At 52.9% G+C, this 17,671-nt stretch overlaps 1 protein-coding gene across 5 annotated transcripts in view; it reads left to right on the forward strand.

Moving 5' to 3' along the window:
- Positions 1–871: 871 nt before the first annotated feature.
- UBA1 (ubiquitin like modifier activating enzyme 1) overlaps positions 872–17,671 on the forward strand; it is a 23,571-nt gene continuing 6,771 nt past the window's right edge. The window contains exons 1-17 of one of the 5 annotated variants that reach the window (XM_049643744.1): positions 4,458–4,681; positions 8,945–9,067; positions 9,217–9,333; positions 9,465–9,523; positions 9,624–9,792; positions 9,881–10,015; positions 11,012–11,118; positions 11,381–11,471; positions 11,579–11,711; positions 12,201–12,298; positions 12,380–12,526; positions 12,684–12,860; positions 12,985–13,089; positions 13,195–13,275; positions 13,630–13,785; positions 15,453–15,618; positions 15,751–15,947. In XM_049643744.1, the coding sequence (XP_049499701.1) occupies positions 9,217–9,333; positions 9,465–9,523; positions 9,624–9,792; positions 9,881–10,015; positions 11,012–11,118; positions 11,381–11,471; positions 11,579–11,711; positions 12,201–12,298; positions 12,380–12,526; positions 12,684–12,860; positions 12,985–13,089; positions 13,195–13,275; positions 13,630–13,785; positions 15,453–15,618; positions 15,751–15,947 (1,938 nt within the window). In that variant the 5' untranslated portion in view covers positions 4,458–4,681; positions 8,945–9,067. Of the gene's footprint in view, positions 963–1,460; positions 1,788–4,457; positions 4,682–4,833; positions 8,788–8,944; positions 9,068–9,216; positions 9,334–9,464; positions 9,524–9,623; positions 9,793–9,880; positions 10,016–11,011; positions 11,119–11,380; positions 11,472–11,578; positions 11,712–12,200; positions 12,299–12,379; positions 12,527–12,683; positions 12,861–12,984; positions 13,090–13,194; positions 13,276–13,629; positions 13,786–15,452; positions 15,619–15,750; positions 15,948–17,671 lie in introns of those variants that run through there. The other 4 variants (XM_049643741.1, XM_049643745.1, XM_049643743.1 and 1 more) reach the window with 4 other exon arrangements.

Raw genomic sequence — 17,671 nt, forward strand, 5'->3', positions numbered from 1 at the left:
TTTCTGGTAAACACATTCAAGCATCACCTTCTCTGCAAAGCTTTCTTTGACCACACTAAAAATGCAACCTGACCCCACAGGTTTCCCCTTACCTTGTTCTATCTCTCTCCATAGCATTTGGCAGTTATCACACACATATATACAACACACGTATATATTTAATTATACATTCACATATGAATATAGAATAGACACAATGTATTCAAGACATTTATTATATGTATGTAAAGGTAAATTAGTTACATATTAACACTAGTTATCACGTTATGTCCACTAAGTAGTATTTATATGTCTATTTTATTACATATAATTTGTATTATACAGTCATATATATCTGTTACAATAAATATATGCAAAACAATAATTTTGACTTATTTGTTATATGTATCGTCTATCTCTCTCGCTAGAATGTCAGCTCCGTGAGGGCAAAGGGAAGAATCCCTAGCGCCTGGCCCACAGCCTGAGCTCCATAAATGTCAAATGAATGAACTCATTTGGCCATCTGAGCCTCAGCCTTCCCATCTGTAGGATGGGTGTGCCTTTCCATCTGGAGGCACCCCATATTCCACTCCCCCTTCCCATCCCCCGGAGCCTATAGCTCCTGCAATTCCACAGCCCAGGTTTACATTTTCCCATACTCTGGGAGCTGTAGCCCACCACGTGCACCAGGCACTGGCCAGACAGGACTACCACCCCCAGCATGCCTCGCGCGTTTAGGAAGTACCACAACCCGTAGGGGTGTCTGGGTCTGACACGGGCGCCGACGGCGCGGGAGCAGGGGCCAGCTTCCCTCTTGCTAAGCATCTATGGTACGTCCCAAACCGAGCGCCCTCCAAGGCCCCGCGCTTCCGAGCTCCGCGCAAACTCTGGCTCTTGTACGACGGAGGTGGTTTGCTCTTCCGTTGCCCCGTGGCTTCGGCTCATCTCCAGCAGGAAGGCGAGGCTTCCGCCCGGCGCAGGGGGTGAGCTGGAGCACGGTGCCCCCAAACCCTGGACAGCATTTGGGGGAGGGGGCTCTACTGGGGGGATCCCCTAATGGGCACATTGGGAGGCTCTGGGCCCGGGGTGGCGCTTAGGGGTGGCTGTTTTCGAGGGGTCCCTTAGGAAGTGGCGTTTGGGGACGCCCGGGTGGGATTTTTGAGTCTGTTTTTGGGAGTATCACCGGGAGGCAGGGTTTTTATACCCCTCGGAGACAGGGTTTAAGGGGATGTTTGAGGAGACCTTAAGGTCCGTGTGTTAGTACTCTGTCCATGGGGCAGGGTTTCGGGGTGCTCCCCAAAGAGAGAGGCGAAGTTTGAGCATCCCGAAGTCAGGGCGGAATTTGGGGAGAGCTTGTTTCAGGAGAGGTCTTGGTGACAGTGAGAACGTTCGGGACCGACGTGGCATTGTGGATGTATCTGTGGCCTTTGTGACCTCAGGCTGTATGATGAGGTCCCCCCGCGCTTGGGTACTCGGGGCGAGGAGAGTGGACACGTCGCGGTCCATATGCTTTTAAGGAGAGGAGCCCCCAGCCCAGGCTGTGGAAGGGACACTGGAACCCAGTGTGCCAGGCTCTTCCCGAGGGGACAGCGTGCTGCCGGGCCTTCGTTGGCCGCGGCTCTTTTCATTATTCATGAGGAGGTGGGGCTGTTGAGGAAGCCTATTTTTGCCTCCTTCGCACCTGGTCCGCGGGAAGTATCGGCTTGTGAATTATTCACGAGAGGGCGGATCAGCGTGCTGGAGGGGTGTGCTGAAGGGGCGTTCTGCCGTCTGCCGGGCAAACTAGAACTCATTGATTAATCGTAAAGGTGAGTAGCGCCCCCCCCCCCCCGTTTTCCGTGGCTTTTCTAGGGGCGTTGCGCATAATTCATGAGGGGCGTAGCTCTTACGGTCTCATCTGCATGACCGGCTGTTAGCTTTCCCTTTACGGGTTCCAGATTTAAGCCTTAAATCTAAGCAAAGGGACGAGGCCTCCTGCATTGTTCATTCCTCATAGCTCAGTAATTCCAGATTATCAACAAAGGCTCTAGACTCCAATCTCATCCATCCTTGTCAGCTGTGTGGTCTTTGGCAAATCTTTCTGTGAGCCTGAAAATGGGTATGGGCATGATGATGGCCAGGTCATTTCACACTTTATTAGCCCATTTAATCCCCACAACAATCCTAGGAGGTAGGTTATTATTATCCCATTTTATAGATGAGGAAACTGGGACACCGGGAGGCTAATTTGCCTAAAGTTACTTACAGTCAGTGAGTGGCTGAGCCAGGATTCAAACCCAGTTAATCTAGTTCCAGAGTCTGTAGTCTTAATCAGATGCCATAATGTGTCCCCACCACCACCAGTTTAGTGGCAGGTACTACTAATAATGTTGGTCACACAGCATTTTGTGCCAGGCACTGTTCTAAGCCCTTTCTGCCTATTTACTCATTTAAACTCCATCTCAAGGTAGGTTACTATTGTTCTCATTTTATGGCGGGGGAGGGGGGGGAGCAGGAAACAGTAGCCCAGAGAAGTGAAGTGTCTGGCCCCAGGTCACACAGCTAGTCATCGGTGGGTAGAAATGATTTTTGTGAGGGTTCAAGAGCTCTCTAAGGAGGTCACCTTCGAGCTAAGACCTGAAGGCCAGGAAGGAACCAATTTCCTGCTCTGCATTCCTGAGACCAGTGACACAATGCATGGAAAGGACCCATCACCATAATATGCCGCCTGTTAATGTGATCTGTTATTATTTGAGAGAAATGTCTCTTGGGTGCTTATTGTGTATCCGACAGTTGTATCTCTGGTGACCTGTTACTCTATCCTACCTATTCAGTGGACATTGTGGTGGCTTTAGCATTCTGTTTTCCAGCGTCCTTCTGGACGGTTGTCTCAAGGCATTGTTTTTTGTATTTATTTTTTTAATTAAAAAATTTTTTTAATGTTTATTTATTTTTGAGAGAGACAGAGACAGAATGCGAGTGGGTTGGGGCAGAGAGAGAGGGAGGCACAGAATCTGAAGCAGGCTCCAGGCTCCAAGCTGTCAGCACAGAGCCTGATGCGGGGCTTGAACTCACAAGCTGTCAGATCATGACCTGAGCTGAAGTCGGACGCTCAACCGACTGAGCCACCCAGGCGCCCCAATTTTTTATTATTTAAAAAAATTTTTATTTTTGTGTAATCTCTACACCCAACGTGGGGCTCGAACTCACAACCCCGAGATCCAGAGTCGTGCACTCCGCCGACTGAGCCAGCCAGGGGCCCCAAGGCATTGTTTTTTAAATAATGCCCCACGTTGGAAGTTTCTCTCGCAACTGGGTATACCGTCACCCATAACTAATTTTTTTTTTACCCATAACTAATTTTATGTTATGTTATTTTATTTTGTTTTGTTTTTTACTAATTTTATATTCATAGAGGTATATATTTACATAGTTCTTTTATGTTAATGTATAATACTTAAATTTAATAGTGCCCTGTGTCAGTGCTGCTCCGAGCTCACACCGTAATCCATATTCTCTCATTTCCCTAATAGCACATTTTGCCTTTATGAGGTAGATGGGTTCTGTTACTATCCCCATGTTACAGTTGTGGCAGCTGATGCACCTGCCAAAGGCATATAATGAGTCTAGATTTGGTTGGACCAAGGCAGCCCTGGTTCCTGTTCAGTTAAGTCAGGGGTGGGGAGGAGGCAGCTGCACTTCCCCTGGGTTTCCCCTTTGGTTGTGCAGCATCACCTTTCATTATTCATGAACAGGAAGGTGTGTGGCTGTGTTGCCTTGGCTGGAGTACCACAATCCCTACTAGCTGGGCAGGGCTGTCTTGAGTGTTTCCGTTCATCCAGCCTCATACATAATTCATAAGTAACTAGGTGGGGCCTTTCTTGACCCCTCTGAGTTTCCAGGTTGAGCTGCTGCAGCATCATTATTCATTATTCATGAGCCGGGGCGGGGGGGGGGGGGGAAGGGGAGTGTGTTTTCCCTTTGGTAGCCCCACTTCCTTACTTGTGCTTACGGGGTATTATTAGATGCAGCAATAGGCGGACCGGTACCTTTTGTTCCAGCCCACCGGGCCTCAGGCATTATTCATGAAAGATGTAGCCTTGATCTCCTTGGCTTCCGGGCTGCTGTAGGGTCATTAATTATTCATGAGCGACGGGGCGTGGCTTCCATGTTTAACATTGGCTTTTTGGTTGCCGGGTGTTAGTCCACCAGCCACCAGGCCTCATGCATAATTCATTATTGGGAAGTGTGGCCTTGAGGTCCTTCTTTTCCTTAGCCTCCTGGCTGCAACAATGTATTCATTATTCACAGTTCCATGGGGCGTAGCCTTTATGTTGTTTTACCTGTTTTCCCAGTTACTGCCACCTTCACCACCAGGTGGAGCTCTTCCTCTTCGAATGAGTCAGGGACCACCATACATGATTCATGAAATGGGCGCGGCCTGCCTGCATCCGGGTTCCTGGGGGGTGGGGCTCAAGGTTTTGTTCCGGCCTCAGACTCCGCAGCCGCCATCTTGTGTCGGCGGCGGAGGTGAAGGAGGTGGCCGGGGCGAGCGCAACCACTACGGCCGGGGGAGGAGAAGGCGGCCCAGGCAGAGGCGATTCTAGGCGGCCCAGGCGGCGGGGAGGAGGAGGAGGAGGAGAAGGAGGAGGAGGGTGGCGGCCGGGCTTGGCTTCGGCTCCTAGAGGAGTTGGCGGCGGCGCGACCCGGGGAACCGGCATTGGTAACAAACGGCCTTTCTCAGCGCCTTGGCCGGGGCAGGGGTTTCGGGAGGCATTGGAGGGGCCTGGGTCGGCGCTGGGCCAGGCTGGTGTCGGGATTGGTGGTGGTGACTTAGCGGTGGTGATTCGGATGCTAGGGATCTTTGGGGGTGGGGGGGGACAGATCTTGGGGCGGGGTCCACATTTCCCATCCTGGACCAGGCCAGTCCCTCGGGCTCTGAAATCTGACCTTGGGGTCAGGACCCCCCCACCCCCAGGATCTGCTTTTAGAGACTCAGGCTCAATATCCTTAGTCAGGGTCCGGGACCCTGTCCCGAACCTTGTATCGCAGATCAGAACGCCAATAGAGACTTACGGGATTGACATTCCTGGTCGAAGCCCCCCACACAATGCAAGCCATTAAAGACCTACCCCAGAATCTTCTTTCAGACACTTCTAGTTTCTCAGTATTTGCTCTTGCACCTTCCAAGAGGGGCTAGACCGCCGGGAATGGCCTTCATTGCTGAAAATCTTCCCTAGCATCTTCCTTCAGGCCACCCCCCTCCCCCAACTCACACACGCATTATCTGCCCTCAGAGCTTCCAGGGAGACTAGACCCTGTGAAAGACGATTTGGGCCTGGCCTCCATGTCAGAGACCCATTCACGACTTCAACCCCAACCTGGCCCTAACGTCTTCCATCAGAAAGCCCAGCATTTCTAATCCGAGGTTCTCAACATTTACCTTTAGAGGCTCCTCTGATTCCTAGTATCTGCCTTTAGAGACTTTCTGTACTTTAAGAGAATGCTTTCTTTTTCATGCTCAGTATTCTTTTTAGAGACTGCCTCTTGCGGGTCTTCGCATATCCCTGATCATAGGTTCCTAACTCCCAGGATGTTCCCTCAGAGCCTCCCAGAGGACCAGAAGCCAGGGCAGAACTGTTTGGACACATAATTTGTCCATCACAGATCCACCTGCCTTGGCAGACCCTATTGCCTCCTGGCCGGTCCATCAGACTCCTCTCAAACCCCACCCTTCACTCAGCCTCTGCCTTCAAAAGCCAACCAGGGTTCCAGCTTCTCTCACAGCTCCCTTAACCTCACATCAAGCCTCAGGATCTGCCCTCAGAGTCTTTGAAGATTCCCAGCATCAGTCAGAGGCCCCCGGCTTCTGTTTTCAGGTTCATAGGACCCCACCATCGTTGTCAGATGTCCCTTTCCCCAACAGGCCCAGTTGTCTGTCCTCAGTCAGAGTAGAAAACCCCCTTCTCGGCATCTATTCGCAGAGCCTCCATGGGATTCCACATAATTGGTCAGAGAAACCCAACCCTGCTTGGAGACCTAGTCAGTATCTGCTTACTGAACTTTTTAGGGCCAGACCTGTCTGGGCTCAGCTTCCCCTCTCCTCGCTGTCAGAGCAGTTGCTGTACTTAGCATGTATCAATCAGAGATAAGACCAAGCCTTTGTGCTCCATTAGAAATCCCTCCCCAACCCTACCTGAGGACTTACATTCATCTCCGTAGCCTCCTGGGACTCTAATGTTGATGTCAGAGATCTCTCTCCCTACAAGTCCCTGTTATTTTTGGTCAAAGATTTTTCTGTGCCACCAGCATCTGCCCGATGAGACCTCTAGGTCCCCAGCATCCTCCTGATGGAGAGCACACCTCCCCCCAGACCCCAGCATCTTCCTACAGCCTCCTTGGGCCACAGAATCCCCCACCCATTCCCTGTGCCACTTCCAGGGGACCTGGCTACTGCCCGCCTCCTTGCAGCCTCTGGGGACCTCTAGTGTAATTTCCTGGTCCTTCTCTGAAAGATCCTTTCCAAAGACCCAGATATGAGTCTTAACAGCCTGGCCTGGCTCTGCTCTGCCTGCCCCCTAGGGCTTCTAATCCCCTATCCCATCTCCCTCTGAGCCTCTATGGGCTCAGACAACCACCTCTTGACTCCTCTCTTTTATGTTCCCAGGGACTTCTCAGTTAATCCCTCCCAGGAGGCTTGACAGGCCCCAGCATCCTGTGCCCTAGCTTCCCCATCCTGATAACCTGACCCTGTGCCTGCCCCCTCTCAAACCTGCTCCAGGACTCCTACCTCAAACCTTCTTCTCTGGTTTGGGTGGTAGAGAATGCTCAGCCTTCAAAATCACCAGTTTGGAGACCTCAGGCAAGTTCTGAAACTCTCTAAGCCCCAGTTCAGCTTTGCTAAACAATGGATAGTACATGCGTCCTAATTGGGGCCTGAGCATATGTTGAGGGAGAAAAGGTATCAATTTTGTACTGGGGGTGGGGAATCTTTTTTAACTCCTCTCTGGAGTTTCTGCCCCAGAATCCTTCTGCTTGCCTTGACACTGGTCTGTTCCAAGTCTTAGCACTGGGCTGTTCCAAGTCTTAGCAATGGACATCCTCTCTGGAACAATCACCCAAAGCCTGATTAGACCCTTGCTGGCGGCAACAGGAATCCAGAGGTAAAAAGTGCACATATTAAAGATCTCTCTGGTTCTGGATCTTCTCTCAGATTTAGGAAGCAAGGGAGATGGTGTGTCCCAGACAAGGAAACGGGTGACAAGGCAAGGAGATAACTAAGTAATGGAGGCCACTGCAGGTGCCCAGGGAGGAGCTTAGTTATGTCTTCAAGTTGCTGAGTTCTGACCACAGGAGTAGACATTTTTAACCTTCTCAGCAGCCCCTTGAGGACAGTCCCATTTGTCCCTACTTTTGGAGAAAATGGGGCTCAGAGTAAATGAGATCCCTTCCCCAGGTCAGAGAGTCCGTAAATGGAAAAATATGGTTTACTTGGCATACTAATTCACCAACTTTTTCTTGTCTAGGTTGGTGCTTTGCATTCCAAGTAATTAGGTTGGTTGGCTCCAGGGCCCTAGCCAGCGTCCTGCCTTCTGGGTCCTCCTCCCTCACGGCTCATCCCTTAGCCCTGTGGGCTGGGCCCTGAGCTTGGTCCTGACTCTCTTCTTCCAGGGGGCGTTTGGCAAACAGGCCTGCACCAGTTGCCTGACTGTGGGCAAGTGATTGGAGTTCTCTGAGCCTTTGTTTTCTTATGTGTGATGTGGGAATGAGGTTATCTGGTTCGTGGGCATTGTTAGGATTAGACAAAGCCCTGTGATTGACAGGCGGTAAGCTTCTGGTAGATGGTAGGGAGCTCCTGTCCACTTGCTTAGTGTCAGAGTATGACAGGTGCCAAGATGAAATCTTAGGTACAGTGGGGGTGCTCGGTGTGATGGTGGGGGGAGGCAGAAATGGCTCATTGGAGGAGAACAGGGGCTTAGAAGAGCACTGTGGGGTGAGGGGAAATGATTCAGGGTCCTGTTGTCTCCAGCATCTGGATCCAGCCACACGCAGCTTTCACTCCCACAGCAGGCTGTATTGTTCTGTCTCTGAGACCTGGTGTGTGATGCTTGGCAAGTTAATTTGACCTCGTGAGCTCAGGTTTTCTCATTTGTCTGGCAAGGACACTCAACCCTGCCTTGCAGGGTCAGGACCATTGAGGGGATGAAATGTGAGAACACCGGGCGGCCGCCTGGACTTCAGGGTCAGCAGATCTGTTCTGGGCCCCGCTTGGCCACTGTGTTTGTGGGAACCTCAGTCAGGTTGCCAGATGTCCCCGAGTGAGATTTTTTTCCTCCTCTGTTAGTTGAGAGATGTCGCCAATAGTAGCCCAAACCCTATGGGGGTGCTCTAAGGACAAAGTGAGGCAAGGCTGATGAAGTGCTCAGTGCGACATCTGGCGCAAAGAAGATCTCTAATAAATATTCATCCACTGTAATTGTCCACCTGTGTAAGGGGCTCCGTATGCAGACAGGGCTTGGGAAGTATGTGTTTTATCTCTCACTGTGACCTCTTTTGTTGGCCTGGGCCTTTCCCCTCCCGGAGCTGGGGGGAGGGGTGGAGTGGGCTTTGTAAAACTCTGCCTCCCGAGCCCTTCTGGGGGGACTGGGTTTTCGGCAAGGTGTCTCCTGCCATCACGTTCCCCTGATGGAAGTCTAAGCCATGTTTCCCTCCTGCGCCCCTGTCGCCGGGGTTAAGGGTGAGGAGAACAGCTGCTTGTTGTGTGCCCGCTCTGTGCCAGGCTCTATGGTCTGGGCTCTATTTCATCACTTCAGCAACTCCGTGGGGTAGGTAAGTTGCATTGTCAGCCCTGTTGCACAGGTGAGGGACCTGAGCCCACAGGGGTTAAATGACGCCTGTCAAGGAGCGGCAGGGTCTGACCTGAGCCTACACCCTCCTCTGACTTTCCCACAAGGACATTCTTCTTGTCACTCCTCTCACCCTGCAGGACTGGAGTCTCTCCCTCATGCTGGGCTGGGGAGAAAGGCGAATGGCCTAGTGGTCAGCAACATGGATTGCAAGCCAGACCACCTGGGTTCAGATCTTAGCTCTGACAGCTGTGTGACCCTGGGCAAGTCACCTCACCTCTCTGTACCCGCCTCCTCTTCTGTAAACTGGAGACACTAGCCCTTAAGTCTTCCCTTCCCCCGCAGTCACCGCTAACCAACTGAAACGCCCATGTGCCCCAGGCTCACCTCTGACCCTCCTTTTCCTTTCCAGATGTCCAGCTCGCCGCTGTCCAAGAAACGTCGCGTGTCCGGGCCTGATCCAAAGCCGGGTTCTAACTGTTCCCCTGCCCACTCCGTATTATCCGAAGTGCCCTCGGTGCCAACCAACGTAAGTGTCTTCTCCCTGGACCCTGGCAGGCAGGGTGGTGGCGGTGGTGGGTGGGAGAGCCTTCTGTATCACTGTGCATCTGTCCACGCCCTCCTCCATTTCTCCCCCAACCTGTTCTTCTTTGTCCCTAGGGAATGGCAAAGAACGGCAGTGAAGCAGACATAGATGAGGGCCTTTACTCCCGGCAGCTGTAAGTGGGGCCTAGGTTGGGCCGAGCGGTGGGAGGGGCGCCGGGAGGATAGGGTCAGGAGGGCCAGGCCTTGACCTGGAATTACCCCCTGACCTGGCAGGTATGTGTTGGGCCATGAGGCAATGAAGCGGCTCCAGACATCGAGCGTCCTCGTGTCAGGCCTGCGGGGCCTAGGTGTGGAGATCGCCAAGAACATCATCCTTGGTGGGGTTAAGGCTGTCACCCTACATGACCAGGGCACCGCCCAGTGGGCTGACCTCTCCTCCCAGGTATCTCTCCCTGGCCCTTCTTCCCTGCTGATGTGCCAGTCCCCCGGGCTCCGCCGCCACTCCCTCCTTCCCTGGCTCCCTTTTGCAGTTCTACCTGCGGGAAGAGGACATCGGGAAAAACCGGGCTGAAGTCTCACAGCCCCGCCTCGCCGAGCTCAACAGCTATGTGCCTGTCAGTGCCTACACCGGGCCCCTGGTCGAGGACTTCCTTAGTGGCTTTCAGGTACCTGGGGTTGGGGGTTGGGTTCCCGGTTTTCTCAGAGTACATCTCTGCTTTGTTCGTTAGTTCTCTATTAAGTGGGCTGGGCTGTGTGCCAGGTTTCATGCTGGGGATGCAGGTGGGATTTGGACCCTGGGCCTGCCTTTTTGGGGAGCGGGGCGTGTGAATGGGCAAGACCTGTGGCGTAATGGTTGTGAGCACGGGCCGGCGCCATGCTGCTGTGGTACGAGCCTCTAGTCTACTAGTGTGGCCTCAAGCAGGTCACTTCATCTCGGCTTTACTTTTTCTCATTTGTGGACCTGGGACCGATAGTAGTACCTACTTCGTAGAGTTTTTGTGAGGGCTAAGGGCTTAGAATAGCAGCTGGCACATGATAAAGGCCATCTGGTTATTCGTTAAATAAAAACTCTGAGCCGGAAAGAGGAGCTATGGGAGCGGAAATTTGTGCCCTGGGTGTCCCCGTGGGCCAGGGCACTGCCGCTGAGCCTGAGGCGGTCGTAGGAGCTCGCCCTGGCGGGGAAGGGCGGGCGGGCTTTCGGGCAGAAAGCAAAGTCCCAAGGAACACGGCTGAGCAGGCATTGTCTCAAAAACTGGGAGCACGTGGGTGTGGTAGGAGTGAGCTCAGACTTTGGCTGCGGAGGGAGTTTTACTGCTGTGTCTCCCGGGCCAAGGTAGGGTTGTGGGCAGGCAGCAGCAGGCGTTGGTGTGTAAATGAATCAGCTGTTCTCCGCACTCCGTCCTCCTGTCCGCCTCATCACCTTGCCTGCTACCTTGCCCGCCCTGGCGTAAGGATTGGCATTTCTCTTCGCTGGGTCTCACCCTGGCTGCGTCTGCTACATCGTAGATACTTTGTGAAACGCAGTTGAACGGGCAGAGCTTTAAGGATCCTTCTCTCTGAGCCGCCCCCCCCCCCCCCCCCCCGGCACCAGCCTTCCTCCATTATTCTCTCTTCTCTGCCCCAGTCCTGGGCCCTTTCCCTGAGCTTCCACCTCTCTACAGGTGGTGGTCCTCACCAACACCCCCCTGGAGGACCAGCTGCGGGTGGGTGAGTTCTGTCACAGCCGTGGCATCAAGCTGGTGGTGGCAGACACACGGGGCCTATTCGGGTGAGTGCCCCCGGCCTTGTCCCCCGACCCCTGCCAGGTCCAGGTCAAGACCCCCAAGCTCTCACTGCCCTCAGCACCCCGCTCAGCCGCCCAGGTTTTGGATTCTGTGTGTCCAACTCTCTCCACGTGGCATGGGCACTGTGTAATTCCCAGCAGCGATGGGCTGAATTTGCTCAGCAAGCATTCGCTGCACCTTGAGGGACACACGGGTCCCCGTGAACATGGGACTCTCGAGCATTAGCCCTGTTGCCTCCCTCTACAGGCAGCTCTTCTGTGACTTTGGAGAGGAAATGATCCTCACAGATTCCAACGGGGAGCAGCCACTCAGCGCTATGGTTTCTATGGTCACCAAGGTGAGATCAGCCTTGGGGGCCCTGGCAGGCAGGTGGGCAGCAGCAGGCCTTCCGTCTGCTCCTGGTACCCTGAGCCTGCCTCTGAGGCTCACTCTGCCTTTAACCAGGACAGTCCCGGTGTGGTCACCTGCCTGGATGAGGCCCGGCATGGATTTGAGAGTGGCGACTTTGTCTCCTTTTCAGAAGTACAGGGCATGGTTGAACTCAACGGAAGTCAGCCCATGGAGATCAAAGTCTTGGGTGAGCTAGGGCCTTGGAGGAATCAGGGAAGATAGGAGATATGTCCCTGGGCTCTGAGTGAGGGGAGACCCATCCTGGGTGTCTGAGGTAAACCAGAGACAGAGTCCCCTGCTGGTGGGCATGGGGTAGAGGCGCTATCTCATGTTTGAGCTGTTCCTAGACTAGGTCCCTAGTATCTGTGTGGAGGGGGAGAAGTTCTCTGGTGTTTGAACAGAGCAGATCAGAGGATCCACTCGTGTCTGAGCCGATTTGGACAAGGAGCAGAAAACGTCTTCTAGTATGGACTTGGGTCCAAGGACACAGGCTCTCGTGGGCTCTGAGCCTGGGTCTTGGGGAGAGGAGAGATAATTTCTAACGTCCAAGTAGAATCCGGGGTGGAGAGATGGCTCATGATGACTGAGCTGGATCGGGGATGGATTTTCCCTTATCTTGGGGGTGTTGTGGGTTTTAGGGAGGGCGGGTAGCCTGACAGTTTCCCCGTCTACCTAGGTCCTTACACCTTTAGCATCTGTGACACCTCCAACTTCTCCGATTATATCCGTGGAGGCATTGTCAGTCAGGTCAAAGTACCTAAGAAGATCAGCTTTGTGAGTGTGGGGGGTAGTGAGTGGGCTGTGGGGGGTGGTTCTGGGCATTTCTAGGCTCTGATGATGCCCTGCCCCCCACAGAAATCCTTGCTGGCCTCACTGGCAGAGCCTGACTTTGTGATGACGGACTTCGCCAAGTATTCCCGCCCTGCCCAGCTGCACATTGGCTTCCAGGCCCTACACCAGTTCTGTGCTCAGCATGGCCGGCCCCCTCGGCCCCGTAATGAGGTGGGTGACTCAGTGGGCCAACCAGGGCAGATGACCTCGGCACTGAGGGCGCACCGTGCCTCTACCGGTCTACTCTTCCCCCTCCCCTTCCTCCCTCCCCATCCCTCTTCCACCAGTGGCCTGACAGGTGCCTTTTTGGTTCCTTCTGCCTCACCAGGAGGATGCAACAGAGCTGGTGACCCTAGCGCGGGCCGTGAATGCTCGAGCCCTGCGAGCAGTGCAGCAGGACAGCCTGGATGAGGACCTCATCCGGAAGCTGGCATATGTGGCTGCTGGGGATCTGGCGCCTATAAACGCTTTCATTGGGGGCTTGGCTGCCCAGGAGGTCATGAAGGTCAGGATGGGTAGAGAGGGACAGGGGCAGGCCAGGCACCTCCCTGAGTCCCGTCATTTATTGTCCATCTGTGTCAGTCCCCAAGTAACCACTGACCGCTTTCCCTCCCCTCCCCAATCCCCAGGCCTGCTCAGGGAAGTTTATGCCCATCATGCAGTGGTTGTACTTTGATGCCCTGGAGTGTCTCCCTGAGGACAAAGAGGCCCTCACGGAGGACAAGTGCCACCCGGTATGTGTGTGTGGCCCATGGGGGGGGCCCATGGGGAAGACATCATTGGGTGCATTTCTGGCCAGGCTCCCTCTGACCCGGCCATCGTCCCTTTGTGTTCCTCAGCGCCAGAACCGTTATGATGGGCAGGTGGCCGTGTTTGGCTCAGACCTGCAAGAGAAGTTGGGCAAGCAGAAGTACTTTCTAGTGAGTAATCCCCTTAGACACCTGGAATCTTCACCTCCCCGGGCCTTCGGCTATCTCTTCTAGAGTCTCCCACATCTCAAGGGAGAGTCTTGCGGTTTTTGTACCTCTGTCGCGTGCCTTTTGCCATGTTCTTTATCTCGAGGGAAAGCCTGGCGTGTCCTGTTTCTCCCCACCCTGGCTCTGCCTTTCCTCAGACGGCTATGGGTTGTTTTTTCTAGCCCTGAGACTTGAGGATGTGGCCCCTAGACCCGCTTCACCTCTCCTGCTGTCTTTGGGGAGAGTGAGGAGTAATATGTGGTGTCACGCTCACCTGTGCCACCCTAACCAGCCTGTCTCTCCTCGACTGCCTCCTAGGTGGGTGCAGGAGCCATCGGCTGTGAGCTGCTCAAAAACTTCGCCATGATTGGGCTGGGCTGTGGAGAAGGTGGAGAGATTGTGGTCACAGACATGGACACTATCGAGAAGTCAAATCTGAACCGACAGTTTCTGTTCCGGCCCTGGGACGTCACGGTGAGTGGGCTGGGGAGAGGGGGTGAGATTTTGTCATCTCTCTTTTCCTCCTGTCTTTCGCTTCCGTTCTTTCCGGAAAGGAGGCCTTTCCACCTTTTTCATTCAGTTCTTTCTCTCAGCTTCTCTGTGTCTCTCGTTCAGCATTTATCGAGTATCCTTCCATTGAATCTGCCGTGTTTCATCTTTTTTTATTTTTTATGTTTTCTTTTTCCTTGATCTCTTATCAGTGCTGGTTGGGACAGTGTGTAGGGGTCCCCCAAACCACACCCGGGTCCAATGCTGGACTAGGAGGACTCAGGACAGTTTGTGGCCATTTTCACGGCTATGATTTCTTCCAGCAAAAGGATGCAGAGCAAAATCAGCAAAGGGAAAAGGCACCCGGGGCGAAGTCTAGGGGAGACCAGACACAAGCTTCCGAGACTCCTCTCCCAGTGGAGTCGCACGGGACACCCTTACTTCCCTCACTAGCGAGTTGTGACCACACACGTGAAATGTTGCCAACCAGGGAAGCTCACTAGAGCCCCAGCACCCAGGGTTTGTACTATGGGCTGGTCACATAGGCACCGTCTGCTGGGCACATACCCAAATTCCAGCCTCCTAGAAGGAAAGCAGGAGTTCGGCACACATCACACTGTTTGCATAAGCAGTCTAGGCACAGTGAGCCATCCTAATCAGATAAGGAATGGTGAGAACCGTCCTGAAATCCAGGTTCCTAGACCGGCCAACCAAGGGCCGACCTTGCCAGCAAGCCTTCCCTTAGGAGAACATCTGTGCTACATTCACACTTTTCTGCCAGATGGAGCCCGGGCTGTTCAGGGATTGAGCTGGGAAGCCTTCTATAAGGGACAGTGCCATGTTTGCCTGCCCAGGATCTGTTCCCCTTCCATTTATTGACTTAGTCACTAGGTAGTCGTGGGCGTAGGTGCTGCTCTTGCACTTGGGATACGCCAAGGAAACAAAGGCTCTGGAGAGGGAGGACAGGCCATAAGCAATCAACACAGCAAAGCGGTGCAGTTTGTAGTTAATGTTGGTAAGTGCTGTGCAAAGGAAACAACGAAAGCAAGCTAAGGGAAGTCAGGCTAAGGAAAGTCAGGCGTGCCCAGGAGATGGGTTGGCAGTTTTGCATTACAACGGCTGAGGAAGGATTTGTTTCTGCAGACCTGGAGGGTAGAAGGGAGTAGGGCCCCTTTTTCTGGGTAAGAGCGTTCCAGACCAGGATCTCGATGGTGTGGCGGTGGGTAGGAGATGAGCTAGAGGAAGTGGGGGCCAATTCATTTTCCCCTCAGTGGAGGAGGGACATGACCTGACCCGGGCTTTGAAAGGATCCTGTTTCGTTGGAGAGAATGTGCCCCAGCCCTGGGTGCCATTCCCTGAAAGAGCGGTAGGTATTGGGTAGGCATAAACACAGATGCCTGGCCTCTTGTCTCCAGTCTGCATTTGTCCAACTGCTTCTCTTTCCACTGAGCCCCTCCCATCTCTGTTCCAGCCCTAGCCGTGTGGCACTATCACAGACTGTCTCCTAAATCGGGGAGCTTTCTGAACTCAGGGCCTGGTTCTTCCCAGGCGTTAAATAAATCTACTTTTAGGAAGACAGCCCTATCGAGGTTTGTTGGATGAGTGCGTGAATAACTGAGCTCCGTTTTCCCGTCCCACCCTCGGCCCCCTAGAAGTTAAAGTCTGACACGGCCGCTGCAGCTGTACGCCAGATGAATCCGCACATCCGGGTGACGAGCCATCAGAACCGTGTGGGCCCTGACACGGAGCGCATCTATGACGACGATTTTTTCCAAAACCTGGATGGTGTGGCCAATGCCCTGGACAACGTGGATGCCCGTGAGTTTGGAGGCGGGTGAGGTGGTCAGGGCAAAGGCGTGCGTGCGTGCGTGTCAGGGGGGCCTGTCTTCCCATTCTCTGTTGACATTCCTTTCCTGGCACTCCTGTTGTCTCCCCACCTCTCCCCCATAGGCATGTACATGGACCGCCGTTGCGTGTACTACCGTAAGCCGCTGCTGGAGTCTGGCACACTGGGCACCAAAGGCAACGTGCAGGTGGTGATCCCCTTCCTGACAGAGTCCTACAGCTCTAGCCAGGATCCGCCTGAAAAGTCCATCCCCATCTGCACGCTGAAGAACTTCCCCAACGCCATTGAGCACACCCTGCAGGTGATCAGCTTTGTGGGGAGGGGAGGGAGCAGCCACTGGGCCCCCTCAGGGGTCCCAAGCCTCCTAAGCTCAAGATGTGCTTTTTCTCTACACTGGCCTCCCTCACTTCCCATCCAGCAGCCTGGGTTTCTAGAGCGGTTCATTCATTCTTTTTCTTTTATTTTGAAAAGTTTTCAACGTGTAGAGAACTGCAGAGAGTGGCATGACGAATACTCAAATATCGTTCCTTGCCTAGATGTAATAGTAACTGTTAACGTTAGGACCCTTTTTTTAAGTGCATTTTCTTTTTCGTTTCCTGTATTTTTCCTTGTTTGGGCTGGACTGTTATCACGGACCGCACAGCACTTCACTCCTTCATACCTCTAGTATGTTCTGCATAACACGGTCTCTCAGCCTTGGCATTACTGACACATGGGGCCAGATATTTCTTTGTGAGGGTTGCGGGGACATCCTCTGCACTGTCCAGTGCTTGGCAGCATCCCTGGCTTCTGCTCACTAGATGCCACTAGCATCCTTTTGCAGTTGCGACAACTCAGGATGTCTGCACACATTGCCACATGCCCCCCCCCCCCCGCCAACTTCGGGGGACAAAAGCGCTCCCAAGTGACCACTCCTATCCAGCCAAAACCCCACTTTCACGCAGAACAATTAACAGTATTTTCTTACTGCCTCCTCCAGTTATTTGTCTCTAATGCTTAGTCCCTATTCAGGTGTCCCCAGCTGTAGCTCAGAGTGGCTTTAACAGCAAGTTTCTCAGGATGATTCTGTTTGTGTGATGCATGTGCGAATAGAATACGGCACAGTGAGCCTATAACCAGGCTGAGTTATGACAAAGTGAACACACCTGGGTGACCGGCCCTGGGGCCACAAACCAGAGCCTAACGGCAACCCGAGGATAACCGTCGTGCAATCAGAATGGCCCTGTGGTCTTTGAGAGCAAACCATTCAGGATGTTTAGTTAGGGGTGTGGGGGCGAGACCGGGAATAGGGAAATAGAGAAAAACTGGTTTCCTCGGTCACCTTCCCTTCTGACCTATAGTTCAAGTGGGTGTGTTCATATTTGAGCACCCACCTCGGGCTCACTAAGCCACGTGTGACTTTGGACTCCGCCTCTCTGTGCCGGATTCCTCTTCTGTGAAATGGGGCTGACCGCGTGTCTGCTTCACAGTTGTAAAGCCTTTAGTGTTTACTGTGTATCTGGTGCTGTTTTAGGAAACTCAGTATATACACACTTGCTAGTTTTTTCTTTGCAACCTCACCACACAGGTATTATTGTTACACTATCTGTTTTAGAAAGGAGGGTGTAAAGGTAAGTGTTACTATATGCTCCTGAAGTCACAAAACCATATACTAGGTAGTGGAGCTGGGGTTTGAACCTAGATGTCTTACCCTCCAAACCCCCTCGCCAGTGAGTGCGTTTATTGTCCTAGGACTTTTCACCGTGCTGAGTGGCTGTCTTGTTTGCTGCCAAGCCCCTGGGTCCTATATAGCGACCGTTTAGGTTTGGGTCTGAAGTTTTGGTTTTTTCTTTCTTTTTTTAAATTGTGGTGAAAAATACATGACCGAATTGTTTTTGGTTTTTAATCAAGATGTAACGTATCTCTAGTAAGGTACACAGATCCTTAAGAATGACTTTGTTTTCACACGAACACTAGCATAGCCGCTGGTCAGTTCAAGTTCATTGTTTTTTTTTTTTTTTTTTTTTTTTTTTTTTTTTTTTTTTT

This window comes from Panthera uncia, chromosome X, assembly GCF_023721935.1.
Source record: "Panthera uncia isolate 11264 chromosome X, Puncia_PCG_1.0, whole genome shotgun sequence".
In the NCBI taxonomy this organism is placed as follows: domain Eukaryota; kingdom Metazoa; phylum Chordata; class Mammalia; order Carnivora; family Felidae; genus Panthera; species Panthera uncia.